Source organism: Calcarisporiella thermophila, assembly GCF_041956535.1.
Source record: "Calcarisporiella thermophila strain CBS 279.70 unplaced genomic scaffold VTP21scaffold_11, whole genome shotgun sequence".
Classification (NCBI taxonomy): Eukaryota; Fungi; Calcarisporiellomycota; class Calcarisporiellomycetes; order Calcarisporiellales; family Calcarisporiellaceae; genus Calcarisporiella; species Calcarisporiella thermophila.
Genome location: NW_027192201.1, coordinates 12,692 through 31,560, shown reverse-complemented (window position 1 = coordinate 31,560; position 18,869 = coordinate 12,692). Strand labels below are relative to the sequence as shown.

General features: G+C 39.9%; 11 protein-coding genes across 11 annotated transcripts; 6 read left to right on the top strand and 5 right to left on the bottom strand.

Moving 5' to 3' along the window:
• Positions 1 to 2,350: 2,350 nt before the first annotated feature.
• On the top strand, positions 2,351 to 2,755 carry VTP21DRAFT_1127 (uncharacterized protein; the record flags this gene model as incomplete). Its single annotated transcript, XM_069390697.1, has 1 exon — positions 2,351 to 2,755. One exon carries the CDS (start codon positions 2,351 to 2,353, stop codon positions 2,753 to 2,755), a length of 405 nt encoding a protein of 134 aa, XP_069251248.1.
• A 33-nt stretch (positions 2,756 to 2,788) lies between these two features.
• Positions 2,789 to 3,433, bottom strand: VTP21DRAFT_1126 (uncharacterized protein; the record flags this gene model as incomplete). Its single annotated transcript, XM_069390686.1, has 3 exons — positions 2,789 to 2,861; positions 3,035 to 3,122; positions 3,193 to 3,433. 3 exons carry the CDS (start codon positions 3,431 to 3,433, stop codon positions 2,789 to 2,791), a joined length of 402 nt encoding a protein of 133 aa, XP_069251247.1.
• Positions 3,434 to 5,235: 1,802 nt separating this feature from the next.
• VTP21DRAFT_1125 (uncharacterized protein) lies at positions 5,236 to 6,075 on the top strand (the record flags this gene model as incomplete). Its single annotated transcript, XM_069390675.1, has 1 exon — positions 5,236 to 6,075. The coding sequence occupies one exon, from the start codon at positions 5,236 to 5,238 to the stop codon at positions 6,073 to 6,075; it is 840 nt and encodes a 279-aa protein (XP_069251246.1).
• Positions 6,076 to 6,571: 496 nt separating this feature from the next.
• Positions 6,572 to 7,861, bottom strand: VTP21DRAFT_1124 (uncharacterized protein; the record flags this gene model as incomplete). Its single annotated transcript, XM_069390664.1, has 1 exon — positions 6,572 to 7,861. One exon carries the CDS (start codon positions 7,859 to 7,861, stop codon positions 6,572 to 6,574), a length of 1,290 nt encoding a protein of 429 aa, XP_069251245.1.
• An 89-nt stretch (positions 7,862 to 7,950) lies between these two features.
• On the bottom strand, positions 7,951 to 8,429 carry VTP21DRAFT_1123 (uncharacterized protein; the record flags this gene model as incomplete). The annotated part of the gene is made up of 2 exons (XM_069390653.1): positions 7,951 to 8,308; positions 8,377 to 8,429. The coding sequence occupies 2 exons, from the start codon at positions 8,427 to 8,429 to the stop codon at positions 7,951 to 7,953; spliced, it is 411 nt and encodes a 136-aa protein (XP_069251244.1).
• Positions 8,430 to 8,798: 369 nt separating this feature from the next.
• Positions 8,799 to 9,135, bottom strand: VTP21DRAFT_1122 (uncharacterized protein; the record flags this gene model as incomplete). Its single annotated transcript, XM_069390642.1, has 2 exons — positions 8,799 to 8,977; positions 9,096 to 9,135. 2 exons carry the CDS (start codon positions 9,133 to 9,135, stop codon positions 8,799 to 8,801), a joined length of 219 nt encoding a protein of 72 aa, XP_069251243.1.
• Positions 9,136 to 9,484: 349 nt separating this feature from the next.
• Positions 9,485 to 9,828, top strand: VTP21DRAFT_1121 (uncharacterized protein; the record flags this gene model as incomplete). Its single annotated transcript, XM_069390631.1, has 3 exons — positions 9,485 to 9,624; positions 9,681 to 9,728; positions 9,816 to 9,828. The coding sequence occupies 3 exons, from the start codon at positions 9,485 to 9,487 to the stop codon at positions 9,826 to 9,828; spliced, it is 201 nt and encodes a 66-aa protein (XP_069251242.1).
• A 378-nt stretch (positions 9,829 to 10,206) lies between these two features.
• On the top strand, positions 10,207 to 10,506 carry VTP21DRAFT_1120 (uncharacterized protein; the record flags this gene model as incomplete). Its single annotated transcript, XM_069390620.1, has 1 exon — positions 10,207 to 10,506. One exon carries the CDS (start codon positions 10,207 to 10,209, stop codon positions 10,504 to 10,506), a length of 300 nt encoding a protein of 99 aa, XP_069251241.1.
• Positions 10,507 to 11,540: 1,034 nt separating this feature from the next.
• VTP21DRAFT_1119 (uncharacterized protein) lies at positions 11,541 to 12,739 on the top strand (the record flags this gene model as incomplete). The annotated part of the gene is made up of 5 exons (XM_069390608.1): positions 11,541 to 11,605; positions 11,688 to 11,709; positions 11,809 to 11,871; positions 11,966 to 12,204; positions 12,322 to 12,739. 5 exons carry the CDS (start codon positions 11,541 to 11,543, stop codon positions 12,737 to 12,739), a joined length of 807 nt encoding a protein of 268 aa, XP_069251240.1.
• A 3,123-nt stretch (positions 12,740 to 15,862) lies between these two features.
• VTP21DRAFT_1118 (uncharacterized protein) lies at positions 15,863 to 16,138 on the top strand (the record flags this gene model as incomplete). The annotated part of the gene is made up of 2 exons (XM_069390597.1): positions 15,863 to 16,067; positions 16,104 to 16,138. The coding sequence occupies 2 exons, from the start codon at positions 15,863 to 15,865 to the stop codon at positions 16,136 to 16,138; spliced, it is 240 nt and encodes a 79-aa protein (XP_069251239.1).
• Positions 16,139 to 17,166: 1,028 nt separating this feature from the next.
• Positions 17,167 to 17,529, bottom strand: VTP21DRAFT_1117 (uncharacterized protein; the record flags this gene model as incomplete). Its single annotated transcript, XM_069390586.1, has 1 exon — positions 17,167 to 17,529. The coding sequence occupies one exon, from the start codon at positions 17,527 to 17,529 to the stop codon at positions 17,167 to 17,169; it is 363 nt and encodes a 120-aa protein (XP_069251238.1).
• Between the last annotated feature and the right edge of the window lie 1,340 nt (positions 17,530 to 18,869).

Genomic DNA, 18,869 nt, shown 5'->3' with positions numbered 1-18,869 from the left:
GAAAGCAAATAAACAATTAGTTTATAAAGAGAATGGTCTATTATATAGGGAGGATCAAGGCATTGATTGTGTTTCATTCTCTAAACAACTTTGAATTTCACCTGGTCGTCCACTTTTCTTCCCCAGTATTGTATTTAGAATAAACTATAGAATTCGAGACTTAACCTCCATGAATGCCATCGACACCCATGATTCGGTCACGCCGGGGTATGAAGTTGAATCTATCTAGTAGTTATGGTATTTAGAAAGTAGGCTTATAAAATAGAAACTCAGTAAATAGTTCAGTTATCTAAGACATCATTCTAGGATCCATAAAAATCTACTCAGCGCACAAGTAGGAATTGTTATCTATGAAAATCACATCACCACTTCAGGTCTTCCAATGCAAGTAGGGTAACCTAAAACGACTAAATCTTTCGAACTTTCTTCTATAAAGTTATACCATTAAGTGCTTTTATTTTCCATTTATAGTGATTTTTCTTTCCTTTATTCTTTGATTAACTGTAATACTTAGCTGAGACTAAATTAAGCCAAAAGCTTAATTTCTGTTTTTTAATGGATTTAATTTTGAATTCTTAACACGGGTCGGATTGCCCTGCCAGTATTGTAAATTTGAAGCAAGTTACATTTAATATATTCACTTTGCTGATTAAATTGAGGCTTCAACGCTGTATGTGGGATCTGGTTTGATTCCAATAAGGTCTCTAAAATTATCTAAGTTTATTTTTTCTTTATAATTATAGGGGTGACCAATATATATTACTTTTACTTTCGATTTCCGAAGCAGCTCTTGGTGTAATTCCTGAAATTTTATGAGAGCACTAAAATTTTGACATGAAGTGCTTCTAGAACCTAGTATATCACTGAATTCTCCGACCAATATACAAGTATTGACGTATAGTATGATGCTGTCAAACGGGAGTAGCGCTGGCAGATGTTAAATGAACCACAACAATGGCGTTATATATAACCGAAGTTCAAATAGAAGGGGCAGGCATGTTACTGTACTAATTTGTATAATTCTATATAGTGAAGGTTTAATATCGAGCATAGAAAGTAACCTGGAAACATTGCTATATTCTCAAATCTTTGAATATGTATTGGAAGGTATCTTCATTAAATATGTTATTAACAAGAATAAATAGGTTTTTTATCAGGAAAATGACATAATACGCTATACAAGGCATGATGAATGGTCTGTAAGTTCAAAGAAAATACGTATGAAGTATTTGTTTAATTTTCACAACTTGATATTAATTTGATTGGGTTTTTGTAGAATGCAATGAAGGTATATCTAAGGAGTATGTTGCTGTCTAAAGCTGGTGTGAGTAACTTGTGGGAAAAGATGGGCGGCGTCTGAACACTCACCACAAGATACTATTATAAGCAGATGATCTTCGCATTGGCTGAATGATTTCAAGACGTTATCATTGCCAACTGAGATAAATGTAATTTATAGCCTGAGTATACTTTATATATGTAAATTTTCAGCTCTCACTTATTGTGTCTCTGTTGAGATATAGAGCAAAATGTCATGTCCCTTAGATTTTCTCATTTTACCAAAAACCAAAAATTTAAGTAGATTTAATATTTTTCCTAAGAGAACCTATTGGCAATAATATTATTGTATATGAAATAAAAGTGGCATAAGTGGGACTTTATAGTACGAGTTTGTTTTTTAGATTAGAGTTATTTGTTAAGAAATAATCAAGTTAAGTAAAATTTACACGAGTCAAATTTTTGGCTGGCACTGGGAGTGTTTACGCTCGATTTATTGCGATTATAAAACACTTAATCATCTTTTTAAATTAATTCAGTTCAAAAATCGAGATGAAGTAACAGAATGGATGAATGGTAATGCAGCTATATTGGTTTAGAATGGAAGAGAGAGAACTCGGTCCATACGACTGGATTCTTCACCAACATTTTCTTGCACACGATCATGCCAACAAAACTAGAAGTGTGAGGTTGCCTCAAGAAGTGTGAAGTGGGTTTTCTTTAATGGCGGTCGTGGACTGATTCTGCTCGCATACCCTAGCAATTGGAAAAAATTACTAGGTACGAGGATGTATTTCCCGATGAGTTGCCAGCCGGGTTGCCACCAGAAAGAACAGTTGATCACCGTATTGAACTTGCACAAGGCACCGAACCACCGTCGAAGGCGATTAACAAGCAATTACGGGATTTTTTTCGAAAAGATTTCATCCAGTCCAGCAAGTCACCATTCGGCGTGCCAGTGCTTTTCGCTAAGAAAATGGCGATCTAGTTAGCCATCGACTACCACGCACTGAATAAGTTCACCATTAAGCATCAGTATCCGCTGCCATGATTTGACGAGATCCTCGACCGAATGCAAGGAACAAAATTGTTTTCGAAAATTGATTTGAGATCTGGTTATCACCAAATACGCATTGTGCCGGAAGACATTCTCAAGACAGCTTTAAGAACCAGATACGGCCATTTTGAATTCAGAGTTCTACCCTTTGGATTGGCTAACGCACCAGCAACGTTCATGACCCTCATGAACGACATATTTCGACCTCTCCTAGACACTTGCGTTGTTGTATACCTTGACGACATATTGGTATACAGCAAAACAGAAGTAGAACACATCCAGCACATCAAACAAGCTCTCGAGATATTACATGACAACAGGTTATACGCCAAGAAGAGTAAATGCGAATTCTTCAATCAACCAGTCGGATACTTAGGACACGTTATCACCAGCACCGGAATCCATGTCAGTGAAGTATAGATCAAAACGAAAAGGGAATGGCCAACACCAAAATCAACTACCGAGATCATGTCCATCCCGGGTCTTGCAATGTCGACAGCATATCACCCAGAAACCGATGGACAGACTGAAAGAATGAACAGGACTTTAGAACAGATGCTGCGCGCGAACGTGACTTGTTGACAGGACAATTGGGATGAATGACAACGTCCGATCATACGGGCCGACCTCTTGAAAAAAGACCGAAGATTCGTTTGGAACAGCACTTGCGAGAATTCGTTTCAAGCACTAAAAAGCAGCCTGACAACTACACCCGTTTTATGACTTCCAAACCCAAAGAAACATTGTGTCATTGTGACAACCGACGCAACCGATTTTCCTTTAGTAGCTGTCTTAGTGCAACGAGATTATTCCGACAATTCACTTCATCCAGTAGTCTTCAAGTCACACAGGTTAACCTTCTCTGAACAAAATTATGGGGCCAACTTTGTTTATAATCTCGTATGGTCCGGTGAACTTGTGCTGTAACTTTCTCGTAGGTCGTTGGGTCTGAGATGCAAGTTGGATGTTTGCCGTCGAAATCATAACTTTATCTCCGAAATTGAGCTCTTCTTCTCTGCAGCCTTGGTTGGCATATTGAGCTTGTCGAGATTTTGCTTCTGCTAGATTATCAGAGGCGACTTTCACCAAGTTGGACATTCTAAGGATGAAATCTTCAGTTGCTTGCACATTAACTTGTTGGTCGGAATTTCAAGAGGCTGGTTCGTATGAACAGGCGTTGTCATTCATCCCAATTGTCCTGTCGATAAGTCACGTTCACGCGCAGCATCTGTTCTAAAGTTCTGTTTGTTCTTTCAGTCTGTCCATGGGTTTCTGGGTGATATGCTGTCGACATTGTAAGACCCGGGAGGGACATGATCTCAGTAGGTGCTGGTGATAACGTGTCCTAAGAATTCGACCTGTTGCTTGAAGAATTCGCATTTACTCTTCTTGACGTATAACCCGTTGTCACGTAATATCACCACTCTTGAGTGTATATAGCGTCTTACCGGGTATCACTATTGCTTCCAATCTTCACAATCTAATAAAACTGTTTTATTGCAAACTCCATTCTTTTTTGCAGCGGAGATTTAGAAGAAGAGGATTTCTTGGCACACTCAAATAAGTTTTTCGTTTCACTGGATGATACCCTTCGCATTGCAGATTTAACATATTCTTATCATTTATAGTTTAATTTGGGCTGTCACGTCATGCGCATTTTACGCTGGCCAGATGTCAACAGTGTGAAAATCGTCCACTTTTCTTTCATTCAGAATGCAAGTGCAACCAGCGGATGACCTTTTAAGCTTGGGATATTGTCTTGCTTCTTCCCTGTCGAATTTTGAAGCACTAATATGATGTACATTCAGCATGGTTGCAGCCTTATGTGGAGATGCTCCACTCTTGTACCAGAAAATACCGGCACGGGTTGTTTTAGAAAGAGGCTTTATTTCGTAGTTATTATTAATAGCATTAGTAGAGGAGTAACTTATTTTATATACCGAAGTAGAATGTAAAATATCGAATAGATAGCCTAAGATACCTTAGACTATTTGTAGGGAATTGTAGATACTGTATAATGCACTAAATAAAAGACATAATGGAGTTATGTACTTTTATGACCAAGATTTCCCAGCGTGCCAGCTTTTGTGTTAAAACATGATTTGCATATAGATAAAGAGTGTAGAATCTGTAATTCTTCTGTATAAACTTTCTCGCTCTTAAAAGGAGTGGCCGAAATAATTTGAGAAAAGGCTTTTAACCATGTTCTGACTTCGATTTTTGGTTGTGCCTTTAAAGAGGGTACTGGATAAATTATTAATTGGTTATTATAAAGGAAAAAAGGGTAAGGAAAGGTAGCGAATATCGATAGCAACGAAAATCGAAAGACTCAGTTGTGTTACAATTGAAATTTGTCAGCAGTCCACGCAATAATATGTGATGCTTAACCTCATTGAAGAATTTCTCTTAATAATCAAATAAAAGGATCAGATGATGCCATTGAAATTCAGCGAATAGAGAATCTAATTTGTGCTGTTTCCTTGTTAAGGTTAAAATGATGGCAAATCGCAAAGATCTAAAGACTAATCCTTCGCCCGCATTTGATTAAGTGAGGTTCTCAACTACTGTAAGCTATCGAAGTATACAATAAATCCAAGATATACCAAATCCAGCCTCGTGGTTTTGTTTCACAAAGGGCGCCTAATTATTGTCTTAACAGCGCATTTATAATCAATACAGCTAAGCTTTCCTGTAAACTTTAATATTTGATATTATTCCTTCCATTTTTTGTTGAGTTTAAAACATCAGTTACCGGGCATTATTAATTGTATGACATTATTTTTTTGGCTCATTTCATCATACCTTGGAAAAGCATATTTGTATAAAAGCGATGGAAATTCGTAAAGGAGAGGATTGTTAACGCTATCAAACATCTATTGCTTTATCATATTGAAAATAAAATGGCTTTTAAAGACGTCGTCGTTGCGGGAGGTACTGGGGTCTTGGGTAGTTATATTGTGGATGCTCTTGCAAAGAGTGGAAAATTCCAGTCCATAACTGTTCTCACTCGTGCCGACAAACCTGAACTTCATAATCTGAGAAGCCGTGGGATTCAAGTGCATGTGGTCGACTATAACGATATTGATTTGTTAACCGAGATATTACGAGGAAAAGATGCTGTTGTTTCAGCTCTGCCTTCACAAAATGTTTACGATCAGCTTCCGCTAGCCAAAGCCGCTAAGAAAGCAGGGGTGGTGCGATTTATCCCGTCGGAATATGGAATGGACACCAGCCATCCTGATAATTCGAGTGTAGCTGTCCTAGGTAAAAAAGATCAATTCGCCAAGGAGATCGAAGCCATCGGGTTAGAATATACTCGCGTGATGACGGGATTTTGGCCTGACTATCTCATACTATACACCCCAATTATTGATGTTAAGAATCACACGATATCATTGGTAGGAAAGGGTGAAACTCTCATTAGTTGGACGCATAGAAGAGACGTTGCAAACGGTATAGTGGGAATTCTATCGAACCCAGAGGCATCTCGCAACCAGGTTGTACGTTTCCAAGGTGATCGCAAAACTCTTCGCCAATTCGCTGACGAACTGGAAAAGCATTATGGAACACAATTTCAGGTTCTTCAAGCGAATTTCGGAGAAAATCTCCAATTCTTGTTAAGGGCTCTGGAGGATGGGCATGCAGATTTAGTCAAAACTAATGATCGCATTCACAACGATGTATATATTCAAGGTCCCTTGTTGACTATTGCAGACACCATTCAAGATCTCTCGAGATGAGTGTGTATATTCACTAGCATTTCATACTATAAATAAATGGGTTGGTTATATAAAAGATTGCTATAACAGATATTACCAATGCTTATATTGAATTAGACGAGCAACAATAATGCATGTAAATTGTTTTTTAAAGAGATTCGTGATACCCCTTCACTCCTACACCCAACCCAAACATTCTTCAATCAACCACACCCATTTACACGAATACATTTACATCAAGTGTATACTATCTGTGAAATAATGTAGTTGAAAGGAAAGCGCTTTAAATAGAAAAAAATTTTTTTCCTTATTGATTTTATTTAACAATCACAAGGACAGTTTGACGACAGAAGCAGAGAGGAAGTCCTACTAAAAGTTCAGTTGTGCCATTCACACTACCTTATGTATTTTGCAGAGTAGTAAGCCTACATCATTTTATTTCAATGGTTACAATGAGTTACCATTCCTGGTAGCAACTTTTATTTTTTAATACAAACAAGAAAGGCGTATTAATAGATCAGCAGAAGGGCCCAAACCATCGATTCCAACAGATCAAGTGGGCAAGAGGATCGGCCAGCGGATGCCAAATACCAATATCCTGGCCTTCTTCGATCGCATTCTTGTCCTTTGAGTTGAGAGTGCTCATATTCTTGTCATAGTAGGTTTTTCCTTCGCTCATGGCGCCTGGGCCGGCCGGGATTAGCATCCAACGGTTGGAATGATGATGGAAGCCCATGGAACGCAGTGGCACACACGGGACAGGATCGCCTTCGTTGGTAACGCGAATCACTTCCAGTAGCTTCTTATGGCAGAGTCGATGCACAAGGCGCGCGAAAGCCCGATTGCCGACGCGTGGCTCACCATACGTGAACACGCGTACGGGTTGCTTGGGCATCCAGGGCAACTCACGGTGCAATAGATCGATGGCGGTCAGCACGGCCGTGGCGCCGCCGAGGCTGTGGCCAACCACGTAGACCTGTGTGGGACGCTCTCCTTCCGGCACATCAAAAGCTATTTTGAGGAGGCGCACAACATGCTCTTCGATGGCGTCCACAATATGTTTCTGGAAGCCGTCGTGTACCCGCGGCTCTTCCTTGTCGTCGGGATCGGCCAGATGGTCGGGGACTTTGTAGGAGGCATGTGCCATCATAAAATTGTGAGCCCAGCCGCGTAGGTTAACTGTACCGCGGATAGACACCAAGGCGACGCGTCCGTTTGCCTTAGGTAGGCCATCCACTAGCGCGACAAAACCACGGCCGCCCTCAAGGGTGGTACTAAATACGCCAACCACTTTGGTCGTTGGAAAATCTTTGCAATGCTTTGGACACGACCAGTCAACAAGTTTATCATCTCGCCAGCAGTACGATGCTCCTGCGTAGCGCATCATCAACTGGACTTCTTTAAGATTTTCCTCACTTGGAGCACACCAGCCCTGCGGCGGTTCCTTCAGCACATTGCTGGTAATGGTGGTAGGCAGATTGATAATCATCGAACCAGCATTATCGATGAGAGCCTGCGGCATCCCAGCCACAGTAGTGATGACATTACTCGGAACTCCGGCCATCTTCTTTCCGAGGGCGCTTAGGAGGGTAGTGGTGGTGCCAGCGGATGCGGCCGTGGTATCCGATCCTGGCTTTTGCGCTACCAGCTCCTGCAATTTGCCGACTGAGGCAAGCTGTACCTCTGCCAGACCTCCAGCAAACTCGCGCATCTTCTCAGTGTTTAGCTCAGCTGGCAAGCGTTCATAGATTCTCTGGCGCAGGCCATCCAGAGTAACCTGGTTGGTTGGAACTTGGGGAGTAGGCATGGCAGTGGGGAATTACTAGTTGAGTTGGATGAAATATTTCAAGTATGTTAAAATGGCGAGGGAATACGGTGGGTCATGCCGCCTATTTATTATACCGCTGTGCTGGACCGGACTCGCGGCGCGCCTAAGCAAGCTTCATATCCTATATGCAGCTGGCCGGGCAATATGTCCACCAAATTGCCACCACTGCCTATTAAGGACAAAGTGGCCCGCCATTTCAGATCCATCTGCAGGCTGCGTGTACCCCGCTCTGCGGCATGGCCAGCATTCTTCGTCAAGCCTTTGTCCCCACGCAAATAAGGCTGCCAGCGTGCTTCATTTAGAATCTCTCTATCAATGCGAACCACTTGAATTCTGGGGGCATTCGAGAATTTGAAAATGATCGAGGGGTAACGGCTCAAGGGTGGCAATGCCCTATGTGCCACTGGAATGGCCTGCGCTTCCTCGCTAGAAATAAAGGATAGCATAGCCTCCGCCTCGACTTTTCCCATCAAAGCGCATTCATGGGAAAAAACAGCTGGTGAAAGCAACTGGGGGCCACTCCGCAGCATTCAGCTGGTGCAGGCATTGTTGACGTGAATTGACCTAATGGATGCTCCCGAGGGATTTAATATCTGCCCTACAAGATTGAGTGGGATCATGATTGCTATTAGGCACATTTCTAGGGGAGAGGCTTCAAGCAAGCTGAAAAAAAAAAAAGCAGAAATGCATTGTTCAGATTTGTGGTCTGTTCCAATCTCTTTTTCTCATCACGCGGTCCCTGCTCCTTTGTTATCTCCCCTATCATCCGCCTTGGTTGAAAACTAGGACACTTCAGCTGGGAGCATCCTTTTAATACGCGATGACAAAGGGCCGTGCTCGAACGAGATTCGTGCAAGCATGATCCAGTGTTCCGAGGCGGGAAAGTCCTGCCGCTAGCCAGCAATCCTTCCAAGCTTCAACCGTTGCTAAGGTCGTCGCGGAAGACAGGCGGTAACTCCCCGATTGCAGAAGGCCGCCCAGAGGTCGTCCCCGCGTGTTGGTGGGGAGACGAGCCAACCTTTTGAACTGACTCGACTAACTTCAAGCTCCGCCGCGAGTTATTATTAAAGCTGCGATCGAGCCAAGCACTCTTTTCTAGGGTTAAGGTGAAGGGGAGCTTGCAATGATCTCCTCACAGAAGCAGTCGTTGGTGGAAGACGCGCCCAAATCGGTGTCGACACGGACTCGTGCTACTCCTTGATTCGTGATTTACCTTTCTTGTTGATTCCCAGCCCCTTGCTAGACTCTAACATGACTAAGCGGTTTCAGGGACTTGGCTTCTCTCCTCTACTGAATCACACGCCCTCCACTGGGTTTGATAGATCTCGTAGTCATTCTCAATGCAAAAAATTGCGATAGCTTACGATTCAACCTACAATTCCTAGTCGTGGAAAATGTTTCGCCAAGTATAACAATTGGATCGGATTCAATGGCATTCAACACTGCTAATATCCACTACAAAATACTAATGACTCCCTAATCAATCCTGCTTTAACATTCCGCTTAGTTTGAGTGGATTTTTTTGAATATATCACGAAGTTGTTCTATTCTAAACCGTCTTGTGGCATTGATGAGCGATTCGAAGGCATCAGCCCCGAAGTAATGCGATTGGGCAGAGTCTCCTTGGGAAAGCTCAAATATGTCCATGTCCTCAAGAAAGCCATCAAATTCGCAATGTCAAATGGCTTCAAAAACTATGATGCTGGTCGACTCGATCTCAGGATTCTCAGAATTCTCAGGAGGTCATCCTAAGATGACCAAGCAGACGATTTAAACCCGCAAGAAGCAATTGAATCAGTTTTACATCACATCAATTGCTGCCAAATGTGAATCTCTGTTCCTGTTGGTAAGTAATCTTCTTGTAGTCTTGCACCTCATATGCGCTTCAACACCTCACTTAACCACTCTCTGCTTTGAATTGTCGCTTGATTAGTCGCCGGATTTAAGCGGCCTCTGAGTGCAGGTAAATATTGGTTAGCAGTAGCAGGATTTAGTAATGGCAAATTCGACTTGATCCAGGTACGGCTCATTATCGGCGTACTGGCTAATTGAGCATATTGCAAGCCTCCATCACAAGTTGAATAGGCGTCGATCACCTGTATTGTCGAAATGTATAAATAAGGTGTGGCGCGTCTGTAAGCTCAATTCTCTGCTCATTAAATCTCAATTCACAATTCGAACTCGGGAATTTCGAAACCCTCTTGTTAACAACTGCGAAAAGGTGTATAGGAACCATGAATATTGCTAGGATAGCTCATTGATTCGTCAAAATTGATAAAATTCAAGTGTTTTACAGGGAGGCTAGTCTCACAGACGTAGCTACAATGCTATTACTACGTTACCCTCCCACCAGTATCAGCGACTCATGGTGGGCACTAGGTACCCGTTATCACTTGATCTCACCGGATTTTCCAGGTTTCGGGAATAACGACACGCCTGATCCGACCCACTTTTCTTATTGCTTCTACAAACTTGCCGATTTTACCGAAGGTTTTGGCCAAACTCTAAAGCTGAATCGATTTGTGAAGTATGTTTTTGACTATGGCGCGCCGCTCATATTTCACTTGGCTACCTGCCATCCTGAATGGATTGCCGGATTGGTCGTCCAAAATGACAATGCATAGGTTGAGGGCTTGTCGTCCACTTTTTTGAAGTTATTTAATCTCGAACCAGCCAAGCTAAGTGCTAGAGATATAGTCCTTGAGCTCTTCACTCTGAAAGCAACTCGAGCCAATACGAGACTTAGGGTAGAGGGCTCTACATCAATCTCTCCCGATGGATGGGCATAATAATTTGGCGCGGCCAGATAAATAGCAAGATTGCCCGTAAGTTAGAGTCAATTGTGATCTGATTCACAAAAGTTATATTATCTTGATTGATGTGGAATCTCCATTAAATTGTACACGAAGAATAATTTCAATACGTTAGATTACAAATATAATTGTAAATTTTGTTTATATCCCCGCCTACTACTTTTTAGTATTCTAGCGATTGTTTTCCCGTAATTTATTATTGATTATGACGGCATGATTAAAATACATAAATTATCCTTGCCATATAATACCAGGGATTATCGGACCATCCCAGCTGAGGCAGTCAGCAGTGAGTCACGAGAGAAGCTGATAAAAACTAATCCTGGAAATAGTTCAGATCCAATAGCCTGTTGCTTTATTATTTTTGTATCTGGGATTGCAAACTGATATTTTATGCAACAATAGTCTAAGAGACAGCGATTTTCTTTCAATATCATAGAGTGACCCCAATTTTTATGATTGACGCTAGTTTAGTTATGGTTGTCACTGGTTGTCCCTACAGGTGCCTTCTCTTTATCAGCATACACGTAAAAAAATAGCATCGCAAAGGAATTCCTCGCTTCTGTCCTCCAATGTGACTCCAGTTAAAATTACTAATCTCATATCAATACGTATGATAAAACTAACAAATGATTCATATTTTTAGGTATAGGATTTACTTAAATGGAAACTTTGAGAAACGTCAACATACCACACGTAACTTCAATATTACCAAGGATTGAAATTCGGTATTTACTGACTAATTCTTTGAATAGATATATAATTGTCTTCGCAAACACATGCTTAACTTATCTAGTTCCACTCAGCTTAGATTTTTATTATAACAGTGATTTAGCAATTTCACCATGGATATATCGAAGTTATTTGACGTCAAAGGCAAAGTTGTGCTCGTTACCGGTGGGAGTCGTGGGTAAGCCTGATATGTGAACATGGATCTATATTTGACTTCTTATTCACAAAGAAACATATTACCTCTTTTATGCTATATATAGTATTGGTGAAATGATTGCCACGGTAAGTTTATTTACGATAAATTATTTTGAAAATACAAAATCAATTGAAAATATGTACTTTTTATTTTGATTTTAACTATGCCGCCCGGTGCATATAAAGGGATTCATTTCTAATGGCGCGAGGGTATACATCTCCAGTAGATCCGCTGACGTATGTGAGCAGGTAATGCAAAAACTCTTCAATGGCTTTTTCTCTTCTGGATTACATACTCATCATTTCCTACTTGACATTTCTATTTTATTGATCCATGTGCCAGGTCGCCGCCAAGCTTAGTAAACAAGGACCAGGTCAATGCTTCAGCATTCCTGCCGATTTGCAAACTCCGGAAGGAGTAAAACGGCTTGCCGAAGAACTTAAGAACCGGGAAGACCACCTTGATGTGCTAGTGAACAATGCGGGGGTGAATAATTCCCAAGATTTTGACACTTATACTGAAGCGAAGTGGGACGAAATAATCGATATAAATTTGAAAGCCCCTTACTTTTTGACAAAATCGTAAGTTATCATTTCAGTATTTGATATTTTAAGGCAAGACATAGAAAAAAAATTCCGCTAAGCGGATTGAAAAGCAATTGGCGTATTAAAACGAGTTCTATTTATTTGCATTGGAAGGCTTATTCCTCTCTTGTCTGTCAAGAACACACCACAAGATCCAAGTCGTGTTATTATGATTGGCTCAATTGCTAATTGGATCAATGTGTCAGTGCCAAATTACGCGTACAGTGTATCCAAGGCCGGGATCCATAGGATGACCGAAGCACTCGCTCCCCTACTAGGTACGCGCAATATCACTGTGAATACAATTGCACCAGGATTTTTCCGATCAGAAATGACCAAGGTCGGCTTCTCACAATTCAGTGAAACAACGATAAACGAGTTCATCAAGAATGCAATTCCGGCAGGTCGTACTGGCACACCAGAAGATATTGCCGGAACATGTATTTATCTAGCATCGCGTGCAGGCGCATACACGAATGGAGCAACCATCGTACTGGATGGTTCTGTTTCCCATATTGCAAAAGATATGTGAATTTGCGTGTTGGGGGTTATATTTAGGAGTTACAAAAAGCGACTAATAAAGTGACTAAAAAAATTTATAGAAAACCTGTACCAACAATATCTATTTTCTAATTTACCAAAAAAAGAGGAGTCGATAAAGAGATGTAAAAGAAAAATCACGTTTATTGATAACGATTTTTGGTTTTACAGTAGAAAATAAGCTTTTCTAAATATCTAATCTGGGATTGAGAATTCATTGAGGTAGAATTGCTCAAGTAGCAGCGCGAGGAATGATTTGGAGAAGAGAAGATTTGCTTGTCGTATGCTAAGTATAATGATTCGATATTGGGTAGGCTAAATCAAATATATAAACTACAGGTGAGAAACCAGATAATAAAATTAAAAGCATTACATAGAAAATGGTGGAATAGTTGGAATTGCTAGTAGGAATAATCACAAAATAATAAAAGACATTCTTTACAAATATAATAAATCTTCACATATTGATTACATAATTTACTCGAAATATTATATGGATTATTGGTGCCCTTCACTTGAAGATCGTTTTATGGTTTTTTCAACTATTGTATATGTCGTTCTTCTGCACAATACATCGACAAAATATACGCAAGCAAGCCGGCAAGAATGCGTGCTGTATACTTAGCTAAAGGAGGATATGCAAAGTATTGGCTAATAAAAGTAAAAGTATCCCCACAGGACACCTGGTAACAATTGTGGACACAATCTAAAGGTATGACAGAATGCATCTATGCATTCTGTCAATCCCCTCCTCAGAGCCCCAAGTTTTAATTTTTAATCATGGTTTGTATATATCTCTAATAAGAGTGTAAGCACCGCATTTTATTTTTTTTTTACAATAACTTTCGCCCCGCTCTCTATGGAATGTAGTTGAAATAAAATGGATAAATGCCATTTGATCATCTAAGTTCAAATTAAAAGTCCTGGCACTGGTTCCAAGCTAAATTCAGGTTACTGCAAGGCTCGGAAAGAATCGAGTTGGAGGTTGAATGGAGCTACGCAGCTGGAGGATTCTTTCTCGTAGATCCTGTCGCGTTTACCCAAACAGTGCCTGGTTCGAAGTAGAATGGACACAAATCGAAATTTGTTGTTCGGTTCCTGTAACACGACCAAGCCACCATCTCTCTATCTTGATTCAATATTTCCTTTTATATGCTCATTGGTTCCCACGCTGAAGGTTTTATCTTGTTTACTATTTAAGCCTCGATCATTGTTTATGATTCCTTGCCCATTCTTTGGCCCACCTTTGCCCATTTGTCCAATATGTCCATTATTCTAATTGAATTAAGACCACTTTCCTGGATTCCATTCTATCTTGAATTGAATTCTATTCTTTAAGAATAAGGATATCTAACAGTCCTCAAAAACTGTTACAGTTCCCTTGGAACTCCGCTCTTTCTGCATAAAAGCTCGTGTTGAGAGGCCAATCAAAATTCCCGACGCAGTTCTGGTTTTTTGAACTGGTTTGCATCCTCAAGGGTGCTTCTACCCTAATCAAGCTAAGGTCCATCGAGCTCTTCTTTCGTTTTCCCATTTTGGCGTCGCAGCTCGAAGTCACGCCTGTGAGAACATCCCACCGGCAAGCCGACTCCAATCCCTTCAACGTGGCTATGCTTGCGCTCCTTCACCGGCGCTTTAACTCCCAAGTGTGCATGTAGTAGTATTGTCTTCCTCCCTCTTTCGTGAGCGTTATTTTCGTTTTACCGGAATATATTTCTCGCTTCCTATCTTCTTCAGCCCAATGAAGATGCTCTTTTTCAAACTCCAGGTGCTTTCAACAGTGTGAAGCTTAAGAAGCGACATTTTTGGCCTAACTCGAGAGAGCAGTGCTTTCTTTGGATGCTTCTCTTTACGTTGCTAGTTGACACATTCTTATCAAATTCGGCTCTCAAGAATTTTGTCATCACGGTTGCATTTTTACACCGGCCGGATGCCAATAGTGTGACAACCTTACTTTTATCACTTTCACTCAGATATCGACGGCGACCAGCGGATGGACTCTTAAAGTATGGACGTTGCCTCGCTTCCTCTCTGATAACCTTAGCTGCTGCGGTATGATATAGATATTCAATTATGCAAAACTCAACTTTCTATATTTTCAGCTTCCCAGATGTAACAGCTCCTAGGACTGATATTGATTCGAATTCCTTAATGAATTCAAGAGAATGGTGAGGAAAAATAATAAAAACATATCGAGTATTAAATAAAGATGGATCTCTGGGAAAAAAAACCTTAAAAACTGGTTTTTCATGGTCATGTGATCAGTATATACAGTATGTAAAAATAAAATGGTATTAACTTGAAAAGAGATGGAGGCTTGGTCGTGTTACATCAGAGCGCTAACTTTTGGTTGGTTAACATGACATGCATATACTATATCTCTATGTAGGGTGTAGTTTCTGCAGTTTTTCACAGTAACTTTCCCAATCTTCTTTTATGAGATGACGAAATAATTGGCGTCAAGGGGAATGTGACTTGGGTATGACTCTAATTTCGGATGGGGCTGTATTTTTCGCAGTATAAAAGGACACACGATTATTCTACAGTGGGTCTTGCTTTCTTCTCTTGTTTTACATCAAATTATTTGCCGTTATCTTTTATCATCTAAAGTTAACATAAAATTATGAGATCGATAGTATATTTATCTATCATGTTGATAGCTTTCTTTTATAGCGTTCAGGCGCATGAATGTTTTTCAGGTGGATGTGACAGCACAAGTTGTCAAAGGTGCTGTGGGCAGTGTTGTGTTGCACCGACTGGAAACCATTGTGGTGGCTTCCTTTGGCAGACTTGTTATTGTCACGGGTGCGAATGGGTTAGTGAGAGATGCGGTTAATATCTAATATTAATATTTTATTATTCTAATGTATTCCATTATAAGCCAAAATGTGCGATCCTATTTATATACAGTGTTACAAAGTATTTCTACTTTGAACTCCTATAATAATAATAATATAATAAAATATAATAAAAAAACAATGGAAGAGAAGTAAGGACCAGAAAATAAATGATAGAGATTATTGAAATAATCAAACAATTGAATGATAAGATATTAATATGCAAGTTTACCATTAATAAATTTGTATCACAATCTTATGCAACCTTTCCAGCATTAATGCCAGGAAAGCTGTTTTCGAGATCACTGATGATGGCACACATCAAGATTCTGAGCATCAACCCAGACTGGAACGCCACGTTCAGCCTCCCAAGGGAAGCATTAGAGGTGCTAGAGTGGTGGGCAGAAGAACTCAAAAAGTGGAACGAAAAATCATTTCTTCCTCCGGCGCCATCAGGGATCGCTACGACAGACGCGTCAGATGGTGGGTGGCAAGCGAAATACGGATCTTTTACCATAGGAGAACCAGGATTAGAAACAGAGAGCCATCACTAAGACTAAGACATCAATTGGAAAGAGCTAAAGGCAATACAGCTGTGTCTACGCTCCTTTCCAGCTCTCAAGAACACAACTCTCCCTATAAGAAGCCACCTTGAGTAAACTCCGCGGAAAATATAAGGAATATTTAGTAAAATTGCAACGTAGCGGGACGAACCATTCAAGTTATAATCTAACCTTCCTCAACTGCTTCGTTCAATAGGAATATTTAATCTTAACTTTTTTATCTTAATATAACCAATAACCTAACCTAAATATTTTTATTATTTTTATTATTATTTTTGCTTAGACTATTTATCTCCTGATCGTAGTAATTTATCGCCTGATTATTATATCATCTGATGATTTTCTTCGATTATTTAATTCCTTTGGTACACATTACTAATTCTCTAAGTGAAATATTAATATATTTTGGAAAATTTCTTAAATCCAGATAGAGATTTTACATGGTGCCAATATTTTATTCTCTTTCTTTACATGGGTTAATGAATGCTCAATAATTTGTATAAAAAAAGTGCTCTCTGGCAACCACTTAGTATATCCTCCCTTTGCCTTAATAACGGCTTGGATCCGTTCTGGCATCGTGCGGATCAATGTCATACAATCCTCCTGAGTGAATGACTCCCAGATAATATTCACCTTTTTCCACAGATCATCCTGACTCATTATCTTTGGGAATCTGCTCCTCAAAAGTCCCTTTATCTCAGCCCAAAATTTTCTATGGGGTTGAGATCTGGTGATTGTGAAGGCCAATCGAGAACTTGGATTTGATTATTCTCAAACCATCGATCAATGAGTTTGGTTTTATGCTTGGGGTCGTTGCCGTGTTGAAATACTATTTCTTGTTTACTGAGATTATACAATTGAAGCGTGACTATCATCTCTTGGTCTAGGATTCTTGAATATATTTCAGCATTAAAATTTTCTATTATACGACATGCCCTTCCAATGCCGTATGAAGTCATGCATCCCCACATCATAATACTTCCACCACCGTGTTTGATCGTTGGCTGTATGTGACGCTCTTACAGTGGCTCATTACGTTTCTTCCAGAACCACTCTCGCCTTTCATTGCCAAAGATACGTATTTGGCACTCATCAGAAAATATGACACGGCTCCAATCTTCTACGGTCCAACTGCAGTATTTCTTTGCAAATGCCAGTCTCCTAAGGCGATGCCTTTTCGATAGAAAGGGTTTTTTTCTCTTGACCATAGCTACAAAATCATTTCGATGGAGTGCTTCACGAACAGTGTTCACGGAAATAACATCCTCAGTCGTCTCGTTCAAAAGTTCTTGTGCCTTGACTGCGTTCTTACACTCTCCTGTCGCCACGCTTTTACATAATCTATTTTCACCACGGCTGGATAATTCGCGTGGGCGACCCATTTTCTTTCTTGGAGAATTGTTTGATGCATTCTCTTTATTCTGGAGTATTCTTGCCACGCTACTTTTTCCAATGCTTTCTCGGGCGGCAATTTCGCGTGTTGAGTATCCCTCTTGTAGGAGGACGGATACGCGATCACGTTTACTTGGAGTGATTCGAAACATAGGGCTTGTTTTATAAAATAAATAAGAGTATGATTAGCAGAAAATATGGAGCAACTTTCGAGTCATAGACACCTTTAGATATCGAGTTACAAGGGTATAAATCAACCCCGATTTATACTGGTCAAAATTGTGCCACTTCATTTTTCACCTAACCAATATTGTGAACATGATGAAAGCAGGCAAAATTAGTTTTTAAAATATAAATAATATTTATTTGTAATAATACACTTTCAGGAAATATGATCAATTTATTAAAAATATAAAGTTGCCCCAAAATTTTCCGGAGGTACTTTATATTAGTTACTGTACCTGTTACAATATGTATAAAAAATTGAAAAATCAGAAAAAGTAGTATGCACTGGACTTAAAAATTGAGCCCATGTTTTTTTTATAATCTGATTTTTCATCTTATATCTCCAAAAGAGGGTACAACAAGTTGCGTTACGTACAGCAACTATAAACATTGCTTGCTCGATCATCCCATCTATATGCCCTTGCAAATAATCTTTTTCTTGAAAGTTATCCATTAAAGTCAAATTTTCAAACTTCGAAACCCCCCATATAATACGTATTGTTTTTTATTTATAAAAAATATTTCAATATATTTTATGATCTCTCTTAGCTTTTATCACTGCCTTTATACGCTGTGGCAAAGTCCCTATAATTATGGTTCACTCTTCTGGTTCTAGCTTCTTCCACTCTTCCTGCAGTATATTCCAAACTGACTGGGCATTAGTCGGCTGCTGCTCGCGATCTTGGATTTTTCTGTGTAACTTATCCCACATGAACTCAATAGGAATTATATCAGGAGACTGAGCTGACTATTATAATACGATAATATCGTGGCTTGCTAGCCATTTCACTGTATTATGCGCGATATGCTTAGAATCATTATCACGCTGGAAAATTATTTGATCCTTGTCTAGGTTATACCTATCGAGTATTCTCATTAATTATTCTCCTAAAATATTCTTCTATAGTTGTAGGTCTAGTCCCTTATCAATTTGGCACATAAAGCCAACTCCTTTGGAAATGATGCCTGTCCTCACGGTAACCGACCCATTGCTGTACTTGGCTGCATTTTTGAAATGACAATCGCGCCTAAGATAACCTGGGGCATTCCAATAATATCTTCTTCTACCTCTGCTGAAGATTCTAAAATATACTTCCATCTCACC